Consider the following 18,210-nt stretch of genomic DNA (forward strand, 5'->3'; position numbering starts at 1 on the left):
AAAGGAATTGCCTTTAAAGCATGAGAGAGAAACAGAAGCTGTATAAAGAATGATTCAGTAAACTGTATTCAGTCCTACACCATCTATTAGGGTTAGATTAAGCATCTTGCTCACCTGTGTTATGTAACAAAGGCAGAGATCATTTGTTTTCAAAGTGCTACTCTGCCTAAAAATATGTGGTAGGGGGTGGTTCATTGCAGTGGGGGGGGATTTTTGATTCTGTTCTCATTTTAATGTGAAATGACCTAGTTTGCTGTTCCTAAAACAATGCACAGACCAAGACACATCTGTCCTTCAAAATTTGCACTTCTTTATATTTTGCAATGCAGTTCTTCATATGTGCATATTAAGGGGAAATGTTCATAACCATGCACAGAGAGGGGGGGGGGAGAGAGAGAGAGAGAGAGAAATATACATAGATTAATTATATTAAGCAACATCGTTTGCCAAAATATGCATGTTAGGGAAAAATGCCCACGAATCTGCAGATAAATTTCCAAAAGGACTTTTTTAAAATATTCAAACAGACATGGTAATATGGAATATTGCAAAAAGGGGAAATGAGAACCTTAGAGAAATTAAATGGATAAATTTCTCCAGCAATACATTTGCAATCATTCCAATGTATTTCAAAACATCAAGACAGGGTTAATGCCAAGAGCTAGATCAGAAAGATTTTTTAAAACTAATAAGACTTCACTTCCTTTTTCCTTTCAGGTCAGATAACATTATTGGTAACATGAATAAGGGAAATGACAGCTCAGTGACTGAATTTCTCTTGCTGGGCTTTTCTGTCTTTGGAAAGAAACCAACTCTACTCTTCCTAGGTTTCTCTCTTATATATGGCACTATCCTGGTCTTCAACCTCACCATCATGTCTGTCATCCTGTTTGACCGGACTTTACACAGCCCCATGTACTTTCTACTCTTTGCATTCTCCGCATCAGAAACCTGCACTACATTTATCACCATCCCTAAGTTGCTGGTGACCCTGGTGACAGGCAGTCAATCCATTTCCTTTGATGAGTGTGCCGTGCAGATGTTTTTCATTTCTGTATTTGGAGCGAACAACTGTTTCCTGCTTGCTGCTATGGCTTACGATCGGTATGTGGCTATATGCTGCCCACTTCAGTACCAGGTGCTGATGAACAAAAGAATTTGTACCCAAATGGTAGCTGCTTCATGTGTAACTGGATGTATCATAGCACTGAGCATTAATACTCTCATTTTCAGGTTGCCCTTCTGTGGGTCAAACGGAATCAGGCATTTCTTTTGTGATTTCCTACCTGTGCTGAGGCTGGCTTGCATTGATGAATCGGTCTTGCACCTGACTAATATTGCAATCATTATTTTGTGTGCCATTGTTTTGCTGGGCACAGTCATGGTGATGTTTGTCTCATACCTTTACATCATTTCTGCCATCCTAAGGATCCCCTCCAGTGTAGGAAGGCAGAAAGCCTTCTCCACATGTGCCTCCCACCTCACAGTGGTGATAACACACTTTGGGTGTGCATCCTTTGTGTATTTGAGACCCAAGTCTTCCTCATCGCTAGATCAGGACACATTGATCTCAGTGACTTATGTCTTTCTAACCCCTCTACTGAACCCTGTGATTTATACCTTAAGAAACAGGGAGGTTAGAATAGCCATAAAGAAATTACTAGTGCACTCATTCTGTTCTCAGAAACTGTGAAGAGAAGGCACTTTGACATTTTTGTCAATTAGCAAGCAAGTCCTGATTGAGAATGTAGTTGTTTAAGCTGTGACAGCTATTTGGCATGAGAAATAAACTTGAATATGATTTAGGGTTGGGACCATGGTATAGAAGATAAGGGTACCCCACGTCTCCCATACCCTCTGGTTCCAATCCTGATCATGTCCACCAATGAAGGTCATTTTCAGTCTTCAAAATACAAGGAATGTCAATCCAAACCTCGAACATTATGGGTAGTTTGGTATTAGTTTTAATTAACAAAATACCGTTCTGTAATACAGTTTGCCAGTCCACTGTTTCAGTATTTGTACCTGAATAAATATTTAAATACTCAAAAAATCTGTAGGCAGTGATTTGTATTCTAAGGGTCGATATCTATTAGACCAGGGGTAGTCAATGTCTTGCCCTCCAGGTATTTAGTGGACTAGAACTGTCATCAGGGTGAACTGACTGGCCAGCCATGTCCTTGGCTGTCGTGGGAACTTCAGTCCCAGAAAGTGGGGAAGAGACTGACAGAGGAGGATCCCCTCCCTTTCTGTGATATCTGGGAGCAAAGGGGTAGAACCCTCTCCCAGGTCTGTTCTTCATCTGTCCCAAATCCCAACTTCTGAATGCTCTGTCTCCTCCTCTGACAGACCCACCATATCCCAGTTGGCACCATGGGGTCTATAACGATCAGTCAATATGATTGTAACTATGGAGGCAGAGCATAGCCATCAAGCATTAGCCATCAAGCATAGCCACACATAGCCTTTGAAACTGTCCAGGTAGGGTGCAAGAAATCTTTAGAGCTCTCCTTCTCTGGTAGGGAGGGGGGAACCTAAGATTTTAACCATTCATCCGTTACCCATCCACCTCCTCCCACCCTAGTCTCTTACAATCATTCATCCAACCACAATCCTTGGACATACTTACTCAACCCATTTTTCACTGTACATGTCAGAACCCTCCTTGTACTCTGTACGGAGTGGCTTTTCATTATAACAATCAAGGTCGGTCCCACCTGGAGCAATCCAGTGTTTGTCAAAATGGAGAGGAAGTCAGGTGGTGAGGAGAGTGGGAAGGAGATGATGTAGTCAGACAATCCCACCTCCATTGTCTCCCTCTTTCCCCACTGCTTATTGCCAACCACATGTTTCATTAGGGCTTAATACCCTGGTTGAACCTGGGCTAGGAGGGGGAAATGAGACAAGGTCACCAACCACATTGAGTTGTATAACCCTGATTACACCTTCTCCGGTCGGGCAGGAAGACACACTGGCCACAGGTTCAATTAGAGCTTAAACTGCTATCTTTTTAATTACGGCCTTTATAGAACTCCTGATTAAATTTAGGGCCAAGGTTGGCTTGGGTTCAGATCTATCTCAGCCAGATTGAAGCCTAATCATGATTCTTGAATTTATTTCACAAAATGCATGTAATGAACATTTACGGCTCCCAACCCTAATCCTGCGGAAAGCCATCTAATTAGATTTTAATTTGATCCAGACTTGTTTTTGGAGGTACTGTATTCATTGTTTGATTTTATACCAATGTTATATATTTGATGTTAGCTGCCCTGTGCTGTGCTGGTGCTGGCTCGGCAGCTGCAGCTTCGTCACGCTGGCCACGTGACCCAGAAGTGTCTTCGGACGGCGACGGCTCACGGCCTCTAGAGCGAGATGAGCACGCAACCCTAGAGTCGGACACAACTGGCCCGTACGGGCAGGGGTACCTTTACCTTTACCTTTACTTGCCCTGAGCCCAGTCTCGGCCAGAGAGGGCAGGATATAAATAAAAGTTGTTTTTTTAATATTATTATTATTATTAATGTTTCAAAGTAAAAAATGAAAAACAACGGATTCTAAACCCTCAAAGCGGTTTCTAAAACAATGGTTTAAAAAATCAGGATTGTCAAATTGGGCCTGGGCCAAATTATGAGTACTGTGCACAGAGCTAGTTTTTAACCCCATGGGCAACTGAAAAGAAAGAAAATTTATCTTTCTACAACTGAGGTGAGAAAACAGAAATTATCACTGTTAAGGATTTATTTAAAAAGACACACCATTTCAGTCTAAATAACATGACACACTATATTTTTGCATATTTTTCTTTTTAAAATGTCATAAACTTAGGGAATAAACATAATTTTAAAGAAGAAATAAATTCAAGCAATTTATATCAATATTCAGCTTTATTGTCCAAAACCATCTCCTTTACCATCTAACTCCAGAGCGGAATTATTCTATCTAAGTTTTGCATACTCTGTATTATCTGGGGAATATGTTCCCAAGTGGTGAACCAGTGCTTATATTAATAGCATAGTATCAAAGTGGGGTCTCCCACAACTGGAGAGCTGCATTATTCTAGCTGGAGGTAAGATACTAGGAGATGGTAGCATCCATCTCTTCATGCATTCAAGCTAGTCTCCATTTTATTTCAGTGCTCATTTTAAAAATGCAATTGACAAATGGGAAAGGAGTTGCTCTTAAAGCCTGAGAGAGTAACAGAAGCTGCATGAGGAACGAGTCAGAAAATTTGCTTGTATTCAAATTGAAGCCTTTCTTCAGTCCTATACCATCTATTCAGATTAGATGAAGCATCTTCTTTACCTGTGTTATGGAACAAAGGCTAAGAAGAAAGATAATTTCTTTTCAAAGTGCTACTCTTCCTCAAAATAGGTGACAGAGGATGGTTCACTGCAGGAGACAAGGGAGAAATTTGGTCCTCTTCACACTTGAATGTGAAACGACATAGTTTGCTGTTGTTAAAGCAATGCACAGGCCAAAACATGCCTGTCCTTCAAAATTTCCACTTCTTTGAACTTTCCCATGCAAAAGTTGCATATTGAGGGAAGGTGCTCATAAATAGCCATATATACATGAAGCACAACATATATAGATTAATTATATTAAGCAACATTGCTTACAAATATGTGAATATTAGGAAAAAATGAATGCTAAACTGCTTATGAATTTCCAAAAGGTCTTTAAAAAAAATACTTGAACTGGCAAGGAATTATGGCATGGTGAAGATTCAAAAAATGAGAAACTGATATAGATAGATTTGTCCATCCATACATTTGCAGTAATTCCAATGCATTTCAAAATCTCAAGGCAGGGTTAATCTCAAGGGTTAGATCAGAAAGATTTTTTAAAACTAGTAAGACTTCACTTCGTTTTTCCTTACAGGTCAGATAACATTATTGGTAACATGAATAAGGGAAACGACAGCTCAGTGACTGAATTTCTCTTGCTAGGGTTTTCTGTCTTTGGAAGGAAACCAACTCTACTCTTCCTAGGTTTCTCTCTTATATATGGCATGATCCTGGTCTTCAACCTCACCATCATGTCTGTCATCCTGTTTGACCGGACTTTACACAGCCCCATGTACTTTCTACTCTTTGCATTCTCCGCATCAGAAACCTGCAGCACATTTGCCACCATCCCCAAATTGCTGGTGACCCTGGTGACAGGCAGTCAATCCATTTCCTTTGTTGGGTGTGCCATGCAGCAATTTTGTTTCTTTGGCTTCTCTGCAAGCAACTGTTTCCTGCTTGTTTCTATGGCTTACGATCGGTATGTGGCAATATGCTGCCCACTTCAGTACCATATACTGATGAACAAAAGGGTTTGTACCCAAATGGTAGCTGCTTCATGTCTAACTGGATGTGTCATATCACTGAGTATTAATACTCTCATTTTCAGGTTACCCTTCTGTGGGCCAAATGGAATCAGGCATTTCTTTTGTGATTTCCTACCTGTGCTGAGGCTGGCTTGCATTGATGAATCGGTCTTGCACCTGACTAACATTGCAATCATTATTTTGTGTGCCATTGTTTTGCTGGGCACAGTCATGGTGATGTTTGTTTCATACCTGTACATCATTTCTGCCATCCTAAGGATCCCTTCCAGCTTAGGAAGACAGAAAGCCTTCTCCACATGTGCCTCCCACCTCACAGTGGTGATAACACACTTTGGGTGTGCATCCTTTGTGTATTTGAGACCCAAGTCCTCCTCATCGCTAGATCAGGATACATTGATCTCAGTGACTTATGTCTTTCTAACCCCTCTGATAAACCCTGTAATTTATACTTTAAGAAACAGGGAGGTTAGAATAGCCATAAAGAAGTTAGTTGTGCACTCATTCCATTCTCAGAAACTGTGAAGAGAAGGTATTTTGACCTTTTGCCAATGCAAACATGCAACTCCTGATTGAGAATGCAGTTGTTTAAGCTGTGGCTGTTCTTTGACATGAGAAATAAACTTCGATACGTTTTAGGTTGGGACCATGGTGTAGGAGATAAGGGTACCCCCCCCTCTCCCATACTCTCAGGTTCCAATCCTGATCATGTCCACCAATGATTGCCATTTTCAGTTTTCAAAAATACAACGAATGTCAATCCACACATTGAATATTACGGGTAGTTTGGCCTTAATTTTAAATAACAGCATACCGTTCCCTAATACAGTTTGCCAGTCCTCTGTTTCAGTATTTGTACCTGAATAAATATTTACTCAAAACAACTATATGTAGTAATTTGTACTCTAAGGGCTGATATCTGTTAGATCAGGAAAAGTCAATGTCTTGACCTTCAGATATTTGGTGGACTAGAACTTCCATCAGGTAGAACTGGCTGGCCTGCCATGACCTTGGCTCCCATGGGAACTTCATTCTCAGACTGACTCAGGAAGATCCCCTCCCTTTCTCTGATATCTGGAAGCAAAGTGGTGGAGCCCTCTCCCAAGTCTGTTCTTCATCTATCTCAAATCCCAACTTCTAAATGCTCTGTCTCCTCCTGTGGCAGACCCACCATGTTCCAGTTGGCACCATAGGGTCCATAACAATCAGTCAGTATTATTTCAACTATGGAGGCAGAGCATAGCCGTCAAGGCTAGTTGCCACATATAGCCTTCTTCTCCATGAATTTGTTGAATCATCCTTTGAAGCTGTCCAGGTAGGGTGCAAGAAGCCTTTAGAGCTCTCCTTCTCTGGTAGGGAGGGGGAAACCTAAGACCTTAATCATTCATCCTTTACCCATCTACCTTCTTCCACCCTAGTCTCTTACAATCGTTCATCCAGCCAGTCCTTGGACATACTTACTCAACCCATTTTTCACTGTACATGTTAGAACCTTCCTTGTACTCTATTTAGAGGGGCTTTTCATTTCTACATTCAAACATTCGGTATTAGCAGACTCAGTAAAACCCCAAAGTTTCATGGCCTGACCACAAAACTGGGAAGATGAGTTAAAGAGGAATCTAAAGTGTTTGTTTAAAGATAACTACACACCGGTATGGAATGGTATTAAAAGAGACTTCGAAGTGTGGGGAAGGATGTAACTATCTCTATGGGGTAGAATATCAGCAATTAAAATGAATGTGCTACCCAAAATGTTATTTTTATTTCAGTAAATCCCAATTATAAAAGGTGTTTGTAACTTTAAAGAGTGGCAAAAAGCAATAACGAAATTTATTGGGCCAGGGGGGGGAACCTAAATTGAAATTAAAATTACTTACAGATGTTAAAGAGAGAGGAGGCTTTTCCCTACCAGATTTAAAATTGTATTATGAAGCTTCTTGCCTATGCTGGTTAAGGGACTGCATATTGTTAGAAAATACATATCTACTAGATTGGAAGGGTTTGATAATAGATTTGGATGGCACGCATATTTATGGTATGAGAAGGTAAAAGTTCATAAAGGTTTTCTGAACCACATAATTTGAAAACCAATCTATGAGGTGTGGAATAGATATAAGAGTTTATTAGAAAGGAAAGCACCTTGGTGGCTGTTGCTGCTAAAGGCAACAACTGTGAAAAAGTCAAACATGGAAGAAAAGTGGGCCACCTGTGGAGATTTGGTGATAGAGATGAAGAATCAGTGGAAATTGAAACCTTATGAGATAAAAAATTTACTAAATGATCAGTTGCATTATTGGCAAATAAATGAAGTCTTTAAAGAAGATAAAAAGAAAAACTGATTTGAATTTACAAGATCTAGGTTTGAAATGGATTTATTAAGTAATAAAGTAAAAATATTGTCAAAAATGTATGTTACTTTTGGAATGGCATACGAAAGATGAAGAAGTAAAATCAGTAATGATACATTGGGCAAAAGATATTGGTCATAATATACAGTTAAAAGATTGGGAAAGATTGTGGAAAGATGGAATAAATTTTACTGCTTGCAGCTTGCATAAAGAAAATGAAATGAAAATGATGTACAGATGGTACCTAACACCAGTGAAATTAGCAAAAATGTATAGAATAAATAATTTATGTTGGAAATGTAAAGAATAAGAGGGTACCTTTGTTATATGTGGTGGGTTTGTAAAGAGGTGAAAGCTTTCTGGGAAATTATAAATGATGAACTTTAAAAAAATGTTGAAATATATGTTTATTAAAAAAAAACAACCCCAGAAGATTTCTTATTAGGTATTGTAGGTAGAGAAATACACAAGCAGGACAAAACATTGTTTTTATATGCAATAACTGCAGCGAGAATGTTATTAGCCCAAAGATGGGAGCAGGGGGATCTATCAACAAAAGAAGAGTGGCAGATGAAATTACTGGACTATGCCAAACTGGCGAAACTGATGGGAAAAATCCGGAACCAGCAGGATCATGTTTTTCTGAAAAATTGGAATAAATTTGTTATATTTGAAATACAACTGTAAACAATTAACAACGCTAGCAGGCTTATTGAAAGTTTTGTAAGGTTAATTTTATCACTTATTATGTATTGTAGTTACGGTAAGTAAGTATTACTGTATATAAGGTTATGATTTAACAGAAATAAGAAATAGAGGAAAATCCAGTATACAAAGATTAGGTTTGAAAACCATCATTCGGGAGGAGAGAAGTCACAGTCTCAGGGAGCCAAATGTTGTTGTTTTTTTGCAAACAAAAATGTCATGTATGAAAATATTTGTAAAATTAATAAAATTAAATAAATAAACAAAAATCTAAAGTGTACAGGTGCTTCTTTGCTTCAACAACACTCACTCCATGAAGCTTGGAAATGCAGGAGATGATTGTGGCTTTTATTCGGCCTGTGCATCTGCTCAGAGCAAATCCTTGATCCCAAACTCATTCCGGCTGAGTGAGTCAAGGCAGCCCATAGATCCACCTGGAGCAATCCAGTGTTTGTCAAAATGGAGAGGCAGTCAGGTGATGAGGAGAGTGGGAAGGAGATGATGTAGTCAGACAATCCCACCTCCATTGTCTCCCTTTTCCCCCACTACTTATTGCCAACCACATGTTTCATTAGGGCTTAACACCCTGGTTGAACCTGGGCTAGGAGGGGGGAGTGAGACAAGGTCACCAACCACATTGAGTTGTATAACCCTGATTACACCTTCTCTGGTGGGGCGGGAAGACACACTGACCTCATGTTCAATTAGAACTTAAACTGCTATCTTTTTAATTATGGCCTTTATAGAACTCCTGATTAAATTTAGGGCCAAGGTTGGCCTGGGTTCAGATCAATCTCAGCCAGATTGAAGCCTAATCATGATTCTTGAATTTATTTCACAAAATGCATGTAATGAACATTTACGGCTCCCAACCCTAATCCTGCGGAAAGCCATCTAATTAGATTTTAATTTGAACCTGACTTGTTTTTAGGAGGTAATTTAATTACTGTTTGATTTTATATCAGTGTTATATATTTGATGTTAGCTGCCCTGAGCCAAGTCATGGCCAGGGAGTGCGGGATATAAATAAAAGTTGATTATTTTTATTATTATTTCATAGTAAAAAACAAAAACAAACCCTCAAAGCAGTTTCTAAAACAATGGTTTAAAAATCAGATTGTCAAATTGGGCCTGGGCCAAATTATGATTACTGTTTTTAACCCCGTGTGCTGCTCTGGTTCTCCAGAAGCGGCTTAGTCATGCTGGCCACATGACCCGGAAGCTGTACCCCGGCTCCCTCGGCCAGTAATAAAAAAAAGCGAGATGAGCGCCGCAACCCCAGAGTCGGCCACAACTGGACCTAATGGTCAGGGGTCCCTTTACCTTTTTTAATTGAAAAGAAAGGAAATTTATCTGTCTATAACAGAGGTGAGAAAGCAAAAATTATCACTGTTTAGGATCTATAAAAAGACACACCATTTTAGTCTTGATAACATGATACACTATATTTTTGCATAATTTTCTTTTTAAAATGTCATAAATGTGGGGAATAAGCATAATTTTAAATAAGAAATAAATTCAAAACATTTACATCAATACTCAGCTTTATTGACCAAAGCCATCTCCTTTACCATCTAACTCCAGAGCGGAATTATTCTATCTAAGTTTTGCATACTCTGTATTATCTGGGGAATATGTTCCCAAGTGGTGAACCAGTGCTTATATTAATAGCATAGTATCAAAGTGGGGTCTCCCACAACTGGAGAGCTGCGTTATTCTAGCTGGAGGTAAGATACTAGGAGATGGTAGCATCCATCTCTTCATGCATTCAAGCTAATCTCCATTTTGTTTCAGTGCCCATTTTAAAAATGCAGTTGACAAACAGGAAAGGAGTTGCTCTTAAAGCCTGAGAGAGTAAGAGAAGCTGCATGAGGAACGAGTCAGAAAATTTGCTTGTATTCAAATTGGAGCCTTTCTTCAGTCCTATACCATCTATTCAGATTAGATGAAGCATCTTCTTTAACTGTCTTATGTAACAAAGCCTAAAAAGACAGAGATCTCTTTTTTTTCAAAGTGCTACTCAGCCTCAGAATAGGTGACAGGATAGTTCACTGCAAGAGACGAGGGAGAAATTTGGTCCTCTTCACGCTTGAATGTGAAACTACATAGTTTGCTATTGTTAAAGCAATGCAAAGGCCATAATAATAATAATAATAATAATAATAATAATAATAATAATAATATCTTTATTGTCATTACCCCCTCTCGGGGACAATGAAATTACTTGACTGCTCCATAAAACCCCTAATTAAAACAATACAGTATAGTACAGCAAGGAAGATTAGATGACTTTCAAAGTCCAGGCTTTCCATTCAGGGCCGAGATCGCTCTGGAGAAGAAGCTGTTCTTAAGACGGCTCGTTCTTGTCTTCATCGTCCTGTATCTCCGTCCCGACGGCAGGAGCTCGAAGAGACAGTGACCAGGATGCGATGGATCTTTTACTATGTCCAGTGCCTTCCTATGGCACCTTGTGGCATAAATCTGCTCTAAGGTGGAGAGTGGGCAGCCAACAATGCTCTCTGCTGCCTTAACAACTCTGCACAACCCCATCCTGTCCTGGGTAGTACAGCTTCCGTACCACACACATAAGCCATAAGTGAGCACGCTCTCAATGGCACAGTGATAGAAGGCAAGCAGCAGTTTCTGCGGAAGATGGTTTTTCCTTAGAATTCTCAAAAAGTACAGTCTCTGCTGCACCTTCTTCACAAGCCCCCTTGTGTTGACACTCCAGGACAGATCCTCTTGTAATTCAATGCCCAAAAATCTGAACGTTGTTACCCTCTCCATGCCTGTCCTTCAAAATTTCCACTTCTTTGAACTTTCCCATGCAAAAGCTGCATATTGAGGGAAGGTGCTCATAAATATCCATATGCATACCGTATTTTTCACACTATAAGACGCACCAACTATAAGACGCACCTAGTTTTTAGAGGAGGAAAGCAAGAAAGAAAAAATTCTGAATCAAATGTTGTTGAGGAGGCTTCGCGCGGCTATCCCTGAAACCAGAACAGCAAGAGGGATTGCTGCACAGCCTGCATTCGCTCCATGAGACGCACACACATTTTCCCTTACTTTTTAGGAGGGAAAAAGTGCGTCTTATAGAGTGAAAAATACGGTACATGAAATACAACATATATAGATTAATTATAGTAAGTAACGTTGCTTACAAATATGTGAATATTAGGAAAAAATGAATTCTAAACTGCTTATGAATTTCCAAATGGTCTTTAAAAAGAAATACTTGAACTGGCAAGGAACTATGGCATGGTGAAGTTTTGAAAAATAAGAAACTAAAATAGATAGATTTCTCCAGCCATACATTTGCAGTAATTCCAATGTATTTCAAAACCTCGAGGAAGGGTTAATGCCAAGGGTTGGATCAGAAAGATTTTTTAAAACTAATAAACTTCACTTCCTTTTTCCTTTCAGGTCAGATAACATTATTGGCAACATGAATAAGGGAAATGACAGCTCAGTGACTGAATTTCTCTTGCTGGGCTTTTCTGTCTTTGGAAAGAAACCAACTCTACTCTTCCTAGGTTTCTCTCTTATATATGGCACGATCCTGGTCTTCAACCTCACCATCATGTCTGTCATCCTGTTCGACCGGACTTTACACAGCCCCATGTACTTTCTACTCTTTACATTCTCCGCATCAGAAACCTGCATCACATTTGCAACCATCCCCAAGTTGCTGGTGACCCTGGTGACAGGCAGTCAATCCATTTCCTTTGTTGGGTGTGCCATGCAGATGTTCTTCTTTTCTGTATTTGCAGCAAACAATTGTTGCCTGCTTGCTGCTATGGCTTACGATCGGTATGTGGCAATATGCTGCCCACTTCAGTATCAGGTACTGATGAACAAAAGAATTTGTACCCAAATGGTAGCAGCTTCATTTGTAACTGGATGTATCATAGCACTGAGTATTAATACTCTCATTTTCAGGTTGCCCTTCTGTGGGCCAAATGGAATCAGGCATTTCTTTTGTGATCTCCTACCTGTGCTGAGGCTGGCTTGCATTGATGAATTGGTCTTGCACTTGACTAACATTGCAATCATTATTTTGTGTGCCATTGTTTTGCTGGGCACAGTCTTACTGATGTTTGTCTCATACTTTTACATCATTTCTGCCATCCTAAGGATCCCCTCCAGTGTAGGAAGGCAGAAAGCCTTCTCCACGTGTGCCTCCCACCTCACAGTGGTGATAACACACTTTGGGTGTGCATCCTTTGTGTATTTGAGACCCAAGTCTTCCTCATCGCTAGATCAGGATACATTGATCTCAGTGACTTATGTCTTTCTAACCCCTCTACTGAACCCTGTGATTTATACCTTAAGAAACAGGGGCGTTAAAATAGCCATAAAGAAATTACTAGCGCACTCATTCCGTTCTCAGAAACTGTGAAGAGAAGGAATTTTGACCTGTCAATGAACATGCACGTCCTGATTGAGAATGCAGTTGTTTAAGCTGCGGCCGTTATTTGACATGAGAAATAAACTTGGATATGATTTAGGGTGGGGAACATGGTTTAGGAGATAAAGGTACCCCACTTCTCCCATACTCTCTGGTTCCAATCCTGATCATGTCCACCAATGACTGTCATCTTTAGTTTTCAAAAATACAAGGAATGTCAATCCAAATATTGAACATTATGGGTAGTTTGGCCTTAGTTTTAAATAACAACATACCGTTCTCTAATACAGTTTGCCAGTCCACTGTTTCAGTATTTGTTCCTGAATAAATATTTACTCAAAAAATCTGTACGCAGTAATTTGTACTCTAAGGGTTGGTATCTGTTAGATCAGGGAGAGTCAATGTCTTCCCTTCAGATATTTGGTGGACTAGAACTCTCATCAGGGTGAACTGACTGGCCAGCCATGTCCTTGGCTGTCATGGGTACTTCATTCTCAGAATGTGGGGAAGAGACTGACAGAGGAGGATCCCCTCCCTTTCTGTGATATCTGGGAGCAAAGGGGTAGAACCCTCTTCCTTGTCACCTCTTCATCTGTCCCAAATCCCAACTTCTGAATGCTCTGTCTCCTCTTGTGACAGACCCACCATGTCCCACTTGGCACCATGGGGTCCATAACAATTAGTCAGGTTTCAGAATATCCTGAAGAAGGACGGGGGAAGGAACTTGATTACAGGTTACCAGGCAGAGGGCCTTCTCAGTAGTGGCGCCCGCCCTGTGGAATGCCCTCCCATCAGATGTGAAGGAAATAAACAACTATCCAACTTTCAGAAGACATCTGAAGGCAGCTCTGTTTAGGGAAATTTTTAATGTTTAAAGTTTTATTCTGTTTTTAATGTTCTGTTTAAAGCCACCCAGAGGGCCTGGGGAAACCCAGCCAGATGGGCGGGGTAGAACTAATAAATTGTTGTTGTTGTTGTTTATTCAGTTCACACTTTAGGGTGAATCTAATTTGCACATTCCAAAACCATATTTTAGTTTTAAATGCAGTTGCTGCTTCTGTATCTTTACTGTTTACAACTAAGTTTATTATACATCACCTTGAGAGAGGTGTTTATGAGGAGATTAGTAAATTGAATTGAGATTAGTAAATTGAATTCTGCAATGCGATTCTGCAGCCCGGTAATGTGTTCAGAATGAATCTACTAGTATAAAAGGTGCATAAAAATGCACACATGGTACATTGTAAAATGTGTATAGTAATCACAACTCCATAAAAAAATGTGACCATTAAGATACATTTACACGAACAGGCTGATAAAATTTCATTGAGGACTTTTTTTATAAATTGCAAATTCATGGAAATGTGGAGCGCTGAATTTAAGATTGGAAAAATGGAGACAGAAATTGAAATTGACACAGAAGAATAGAAGAGAAGCATCTAGTCCAATATCCTGTTCTCACAGTGGCCAATTACATGCCTGTGCGAAACCAGCAAGTGGGACCTGCGCACAAGAGCCCTCTTCCCTCTTGAAGCTTCTAGCAAGTGGTATTCAGAACCATTACTGCCTCCCACTATGGAGGCAGAGCACAGCCATCAAGGCTAGTAGCCACACATAGCCTTCTTCTCTATGAATTTATCCAATCATCCTTTGAAACTGTCCAGGTTGGGTGCAAGAAGCCTTTAGAGCTCCCTTCTCAGGTAGGGAGGGGAAAACCTAAGCTCCTTTGAGGCCCAATACACACCTTCAAAGCTTCCCATGGGGGTTCAAATATGGAGGCTCGAACAAAATTCCCATTCATTCAGACTTAGTAATGGTTTACAGGGCAGAATTCAAAGAGTCTATGAGAGCATTTCCTGTATTGTAAGATATATGTCATCTTAACCATTCATCCTCTACCCATGCGCCTTTTCCAACCCTAGCATCATACAATCTCTCATCCTACCACAGACCTTGGACATACTTACTCAACCCATTTTTCACTGTACATGTTAGAACCCTTCTTGTACTTAATATAAAGTGGCTTTTCAGTTTAACATTCAGATGTTTGGTGTTAGCAGGCTCAATGAAACCCCAAAGTTTTGAGGCCTGACCACAAAACTCAGAAGACAAGATAGGGAGGAATCTAAAGTGTACAGGTGCTTCTTTGCTTTCACAGCACTCACTCCATGAAGCTTGGAAATACAGGAGATGGTTGTGGCTTTTATTCGTCCTGTGCATCTGCTCAGAGCAAATCCTTGATCCCAAACTCATTCCGGCTGAGTGAGTCAAGGCAGCCCATGATTCTCTTAGATCCACCTGGAGCAATCCAGTGTTTGTCAAAATGGAGAGGCAGTCAGGTGGTGAGGAGAGTGGGAAGTAGATGATGTAGTCAGACAATCCCACCGCCATTGTCTCCCTCTTCCCCCACTGCTTATTGCCAACCACATGTTTCATTAGGGCTTAATACCCTGGTTGAACCTGGGCTAGGAGGGGGGAGTGAGACAAGGTCACCAACCACACTGAGTTGTATAACCCTGATTACACCTTCTCGGGTGGGGCAGGAAGACACACTGACCACATGTTCAATTAGAGCTTAAACCATTATCTTTTTAATTATGGCCTTTATAAAACTCCTGATGAAATTTAGGGTCCAGGTTGCCTTGGGTTCAGATCAGTCTCAGCCAGATTGAAGCCTAATCATGATTCTTGAAATTATTTATTTCACAAAATTTATCTAATGTTTCATAGTAAAAAAACAAAAACAAACCTCAAAGCAGTTTCTAAAACAATGGTTTAAAAAATCAGGATTGCCAAATTGGGCCAGGGCCAAATTATGAGTACTGTGCACAGCCCTAGTTTTTGACCCCATGGGCAATTGAAAAGAAAAACAATTTATCTTTCTTCAACTTAGGTGAGAAAGCAAAACTTGTTACTATTTAGGATCTATAAAAAGACACACTATTTCAGTCTAAATAACATGACACACTATATTTTTGCATTTCTTTCATTTTAAAATGTCATAAACTTGGGGAATAAACATAATTTTAAATAAGAAAAAAATTCAAAACATTTATATCAATACTGTACTCAGCTTTATTGACCAAAGCCATCTCCTTTACCATCTAACTACAGAGCGGAATTATTCTATCTAAGTTTTGCATACTCTGTATTATCTGGGGAATATGTTCCCAAGTGGTGAACCAGTGCTTATATTAATTGCATAGTATCAAAGTGGGGTCTCCCACAACTGCAGAGCTGAGTTATTCTAGCTGGAGGTAAGATACTAGGAGATGGTACCATCCATCTCTTCATGCATTCAAGCTAATCTCCATTTAGTTTCAGTGCTCATTTTAAAAATGCAGTTGCCAAATGGGAAAGGAGTTACTGTACTTTAAAGCCTGAGAGAAACAGGAGCTGCATGAGGAACGAGTCGGGAAATTGGCTTGTATTCAGATTGGTGAGTTTCTTCAGTCCTATACCATCTATTAGGATTAGATGAAGTACGGTATATTTTTTACCTGTGTTATGCAACAAAGTGCTACTAGGCCTCAAAATAGGTGACAGAGGATGGTTCACTGCAGGAGACGAGGGAGAAATTTGGTCCTCTTCACACTTGAATGTGAAACTACATAGTTTGCTGTTGTTAAAGCAATGCAAAGGCCAAAACATGCCTGTCCTTCAAAATTTCCACTTCTTTGAACTTTCCCATGCAAAAGCTGCATATAGAGGGAAGGTTCTCATAAATAGTCATATATACATGAAATACAACATATATAGATTAATTATATCAAGCAACGTTGCTTACAGATATGTCCATTTTAAGAAAAAATGAATACTGAGCAGCTTATGAATTTCCAAAAGGACTTAAAAAAAATACTTGAACTGGCAAGGAATTATGGCATGGTGAAGATTCAAAAAATGAGAAACTGATATAGATAGATTTGTCCAGCCATACATTTGCAGTAATTCAAATTTCAAAACCTCAAGGCAGGGTTAATCTCAAGGGTTAGATCAGAAAGATGTTTATAAACTAATAAGACTTCACTTTCATTTTCCTTTCAGGTCAGATAACATTATTGGCAACATGAATAAGGCAAATGACAGCTCAGTGACTGAATTTCTCTTGCTGGGCTTTTCTGTCTTTGGAAAGAAACCAACTCTACTTTTCCTGGGTTTCTCTCTTATATATGGCACGATCCTGGTCTTCAACCTCACCATCATGTCTGTCATCCTGTTTGACCGGACTTTACACAGCCCCATGTACTTTCTACTCTTTGCATTCTCCGCATCAGAAACCTGCAGCACATTTGCCACCATCCCCAAGTTGCTGGTAACCCTGGTGACAGGCAGTCAATCCATTTCCTTTGTCGGGTGTGCCATGCAGATGTTTTCCTTTTCTGTATTTGGAGCAAACAACTGTTTCCTGCTTGCTGCTATGGCTTACGATCGGTATGTGGCAATATGCTGCCCACTTCAGTACCATATACTGATGAACAAAAGGGTTTGTACCCAAATGGTAGCGGCTTCATGTGTAACTGGATGTATCATAGCACTGAGTATTAATACCCTCATTTTTAGGTTACCCTTCTGTGGGTCAAACGGAATCAGGCATTTCTTTTGTGATTTCCTACCTGTGCTGAGGCTGGCTTGCATTGATGAATCGGTCTTACACTTGACTAACATTGCAATCATTATTTTCTGTGCCATTGTTTTGCTGGGCACCCTCATGGTGATGTTTGTCTCATACCATTACATCATTTCTGCCATCCTAAGGATCCCCTCCAGTGTAGGAAGGCAGAAAGCCTTCTCCACGTGTGCCTCCCACCTCACAGTGGTGATAACACACTTTGGGTGTGCATCCTTTGTGTATTTGAGACCCAAGTCTTCCTCATCGCTAGATCAGGACACATTGATCTCAGTGACCTATGTCTTTCTAACCCCTCTACTGAACCCTGTGATTTATACCTTAAGAAATAGGGACGTTAAAATAGCCATAAAGAACTTAGTTGTGCACTCATTCCGTTCTCAGAAACTGTGAAGAGAAGATATTTTGACCTTTTTGCCAATGCAAACATGCAAGTCCTGATTGAGAATGCAGTTGTTTAAGCTGTGGCTGTTAGTTGACATGCGAAATAAACTTCGATACGTTTTAGGTTGGGACCATTTTGTAGGAGATAAGGGTACCCCACTTCTCCCATACTCTCTGGTTCCAATCCTGATCATGTCCACCAGTGATTGCCATTTTCAGTTTTCAAAAATACAAGGAATGTCAATCCAAATATCGAACATTATGGGTAGTTCGTCCTTAGTTTTAAATAACAACATGCCGTTCCCTAATACAGTTTGCCAGTTCTCTGTTTCAGTATTTGTACCTGAATAAATATTTACTCAAAAAATCTGTATGCAGTAATTTGTACTCAAAGGGT

General features: G+C 39.9%; 6 protein-coding genes across 6 annotated transcripts in view; 5 read left to right on the plus strand and 1 right to left on the minus strand.

The window, feature by feature from the left end:
• Nucleotides 1-18,210, plus strand: part of LOC114601534 (apelin receptor) — a 492,419-nt gene that overhangs the window by 450,746 nt on the left and 23,463 nt on the right. The gene's annotated exons all lie outside the window — the stretch shown is intronic.
• The window catches only part of LOC114584781 (olfactory receptor 5AR1-like), a 38,867-nt gene that overhangs the window by 1,050 nt on the left and 19,607 nt on the right, over nt 1-18,210 (minus strand). Inside the window, exon 2 of the mRNA XM_028706879.2 lies at nt 9,305-9,308. Within this exon, the coding sequence (XP_028562712.2) occupies nt 9,305-9,308 (4 nt within the window). The remainder of the gene's footprint in view (nt 1-9,304; nt 9,309-18,210) is intronic.
• Nucleotides 740-1,693, plus strand: LOC114584335 (olfactory receptor 10T2-like). Its single transcript, XM_028706114.2, has one exon. The coding sequence runs from the start codon at nt 740-742 to the stop codon at nt 1,691-1,693; it is 954 nt and encodes a 317-aa protein (XP_028561947.1).
• Nucleotides 4,907-5,860, plus strand: LOC144328435 (olfactory receptor 10T2-like). The gene has a single exon (XM_077931843.1). It carries the CDS (start codon nt 4,907-4,909, stop codon nt 5,858-5,860), a length of 954 nt encoding a protein of 317 aa, XP_077787969.1.
• LOC114584336 (olfactory receptor 10T2-like) lies at nt 11,840-12,793 on the plus strand. Its single transcript, XM_077931890.1, has one exon. The coding sequence runs from the start codon at nt 11,840-11,842 to the stop codon at nt 12,791-12,793; it is 954 nt and encodes a 317-aa protein (XP_077788016.1).
• LOC114584342 (olfactory receptor 10K1-like) lies at nt 16,869-17,822 on the plus strand. Its single transcript, XM_028706142.2, has one exon. The coding sequence runs from the start codon at nt 16,869-16,871 to the stop codon at nt 17,820-17,822; it is 954 nt and encodes a 317-aa protein (XP_028561975.2).

The sequence above is a fragment of the Podarcis muralis genome, chromosome 1 (genome assembly GCF_964188315.1).
Source record: "Podarcis muralis chromosome 1, rPodMur119.hap1.1, whole genome shotgun sequence".
In the NCBI taxonomy this organism is placed as follows: Eukaryota; Metazoa; Chordata; class Lepidosauria; order Squamata; family Lacertidae; genus Podarcis; species Podarcis muralis.

Bases quoted from the DNA above. Each gene is read 5' to 3' on its own strand.
- LOC114584335 (XM_028706114.2), top strand. From the start codon at position 740: ATGAATAAGGGAAATGACAGCTCAGTGACTGAATTTCTCTTGCTGGGC.
- LOC144328435 (XM_077931843.1), top strand. From the start codon at position 4,907: ATGAATAAGGGAAACGACAGCTCAGTGACTGAATTTCTCTTGCTAGGG.
- LOC114584336 (XM_077931890.1), top strand. From the start codon at position 11,840: ATGAATAAGGGAAATGACAGCTCAGTGACTGAATTTCTCTTGCTGGGC.
- LOC114584342 (XM_028706142.2), top strand. From the start codon at position 16,869: ATGAATAAGGCAAATGACAGCTCAGTGACTGAATTTCTCTTGCTGGGC.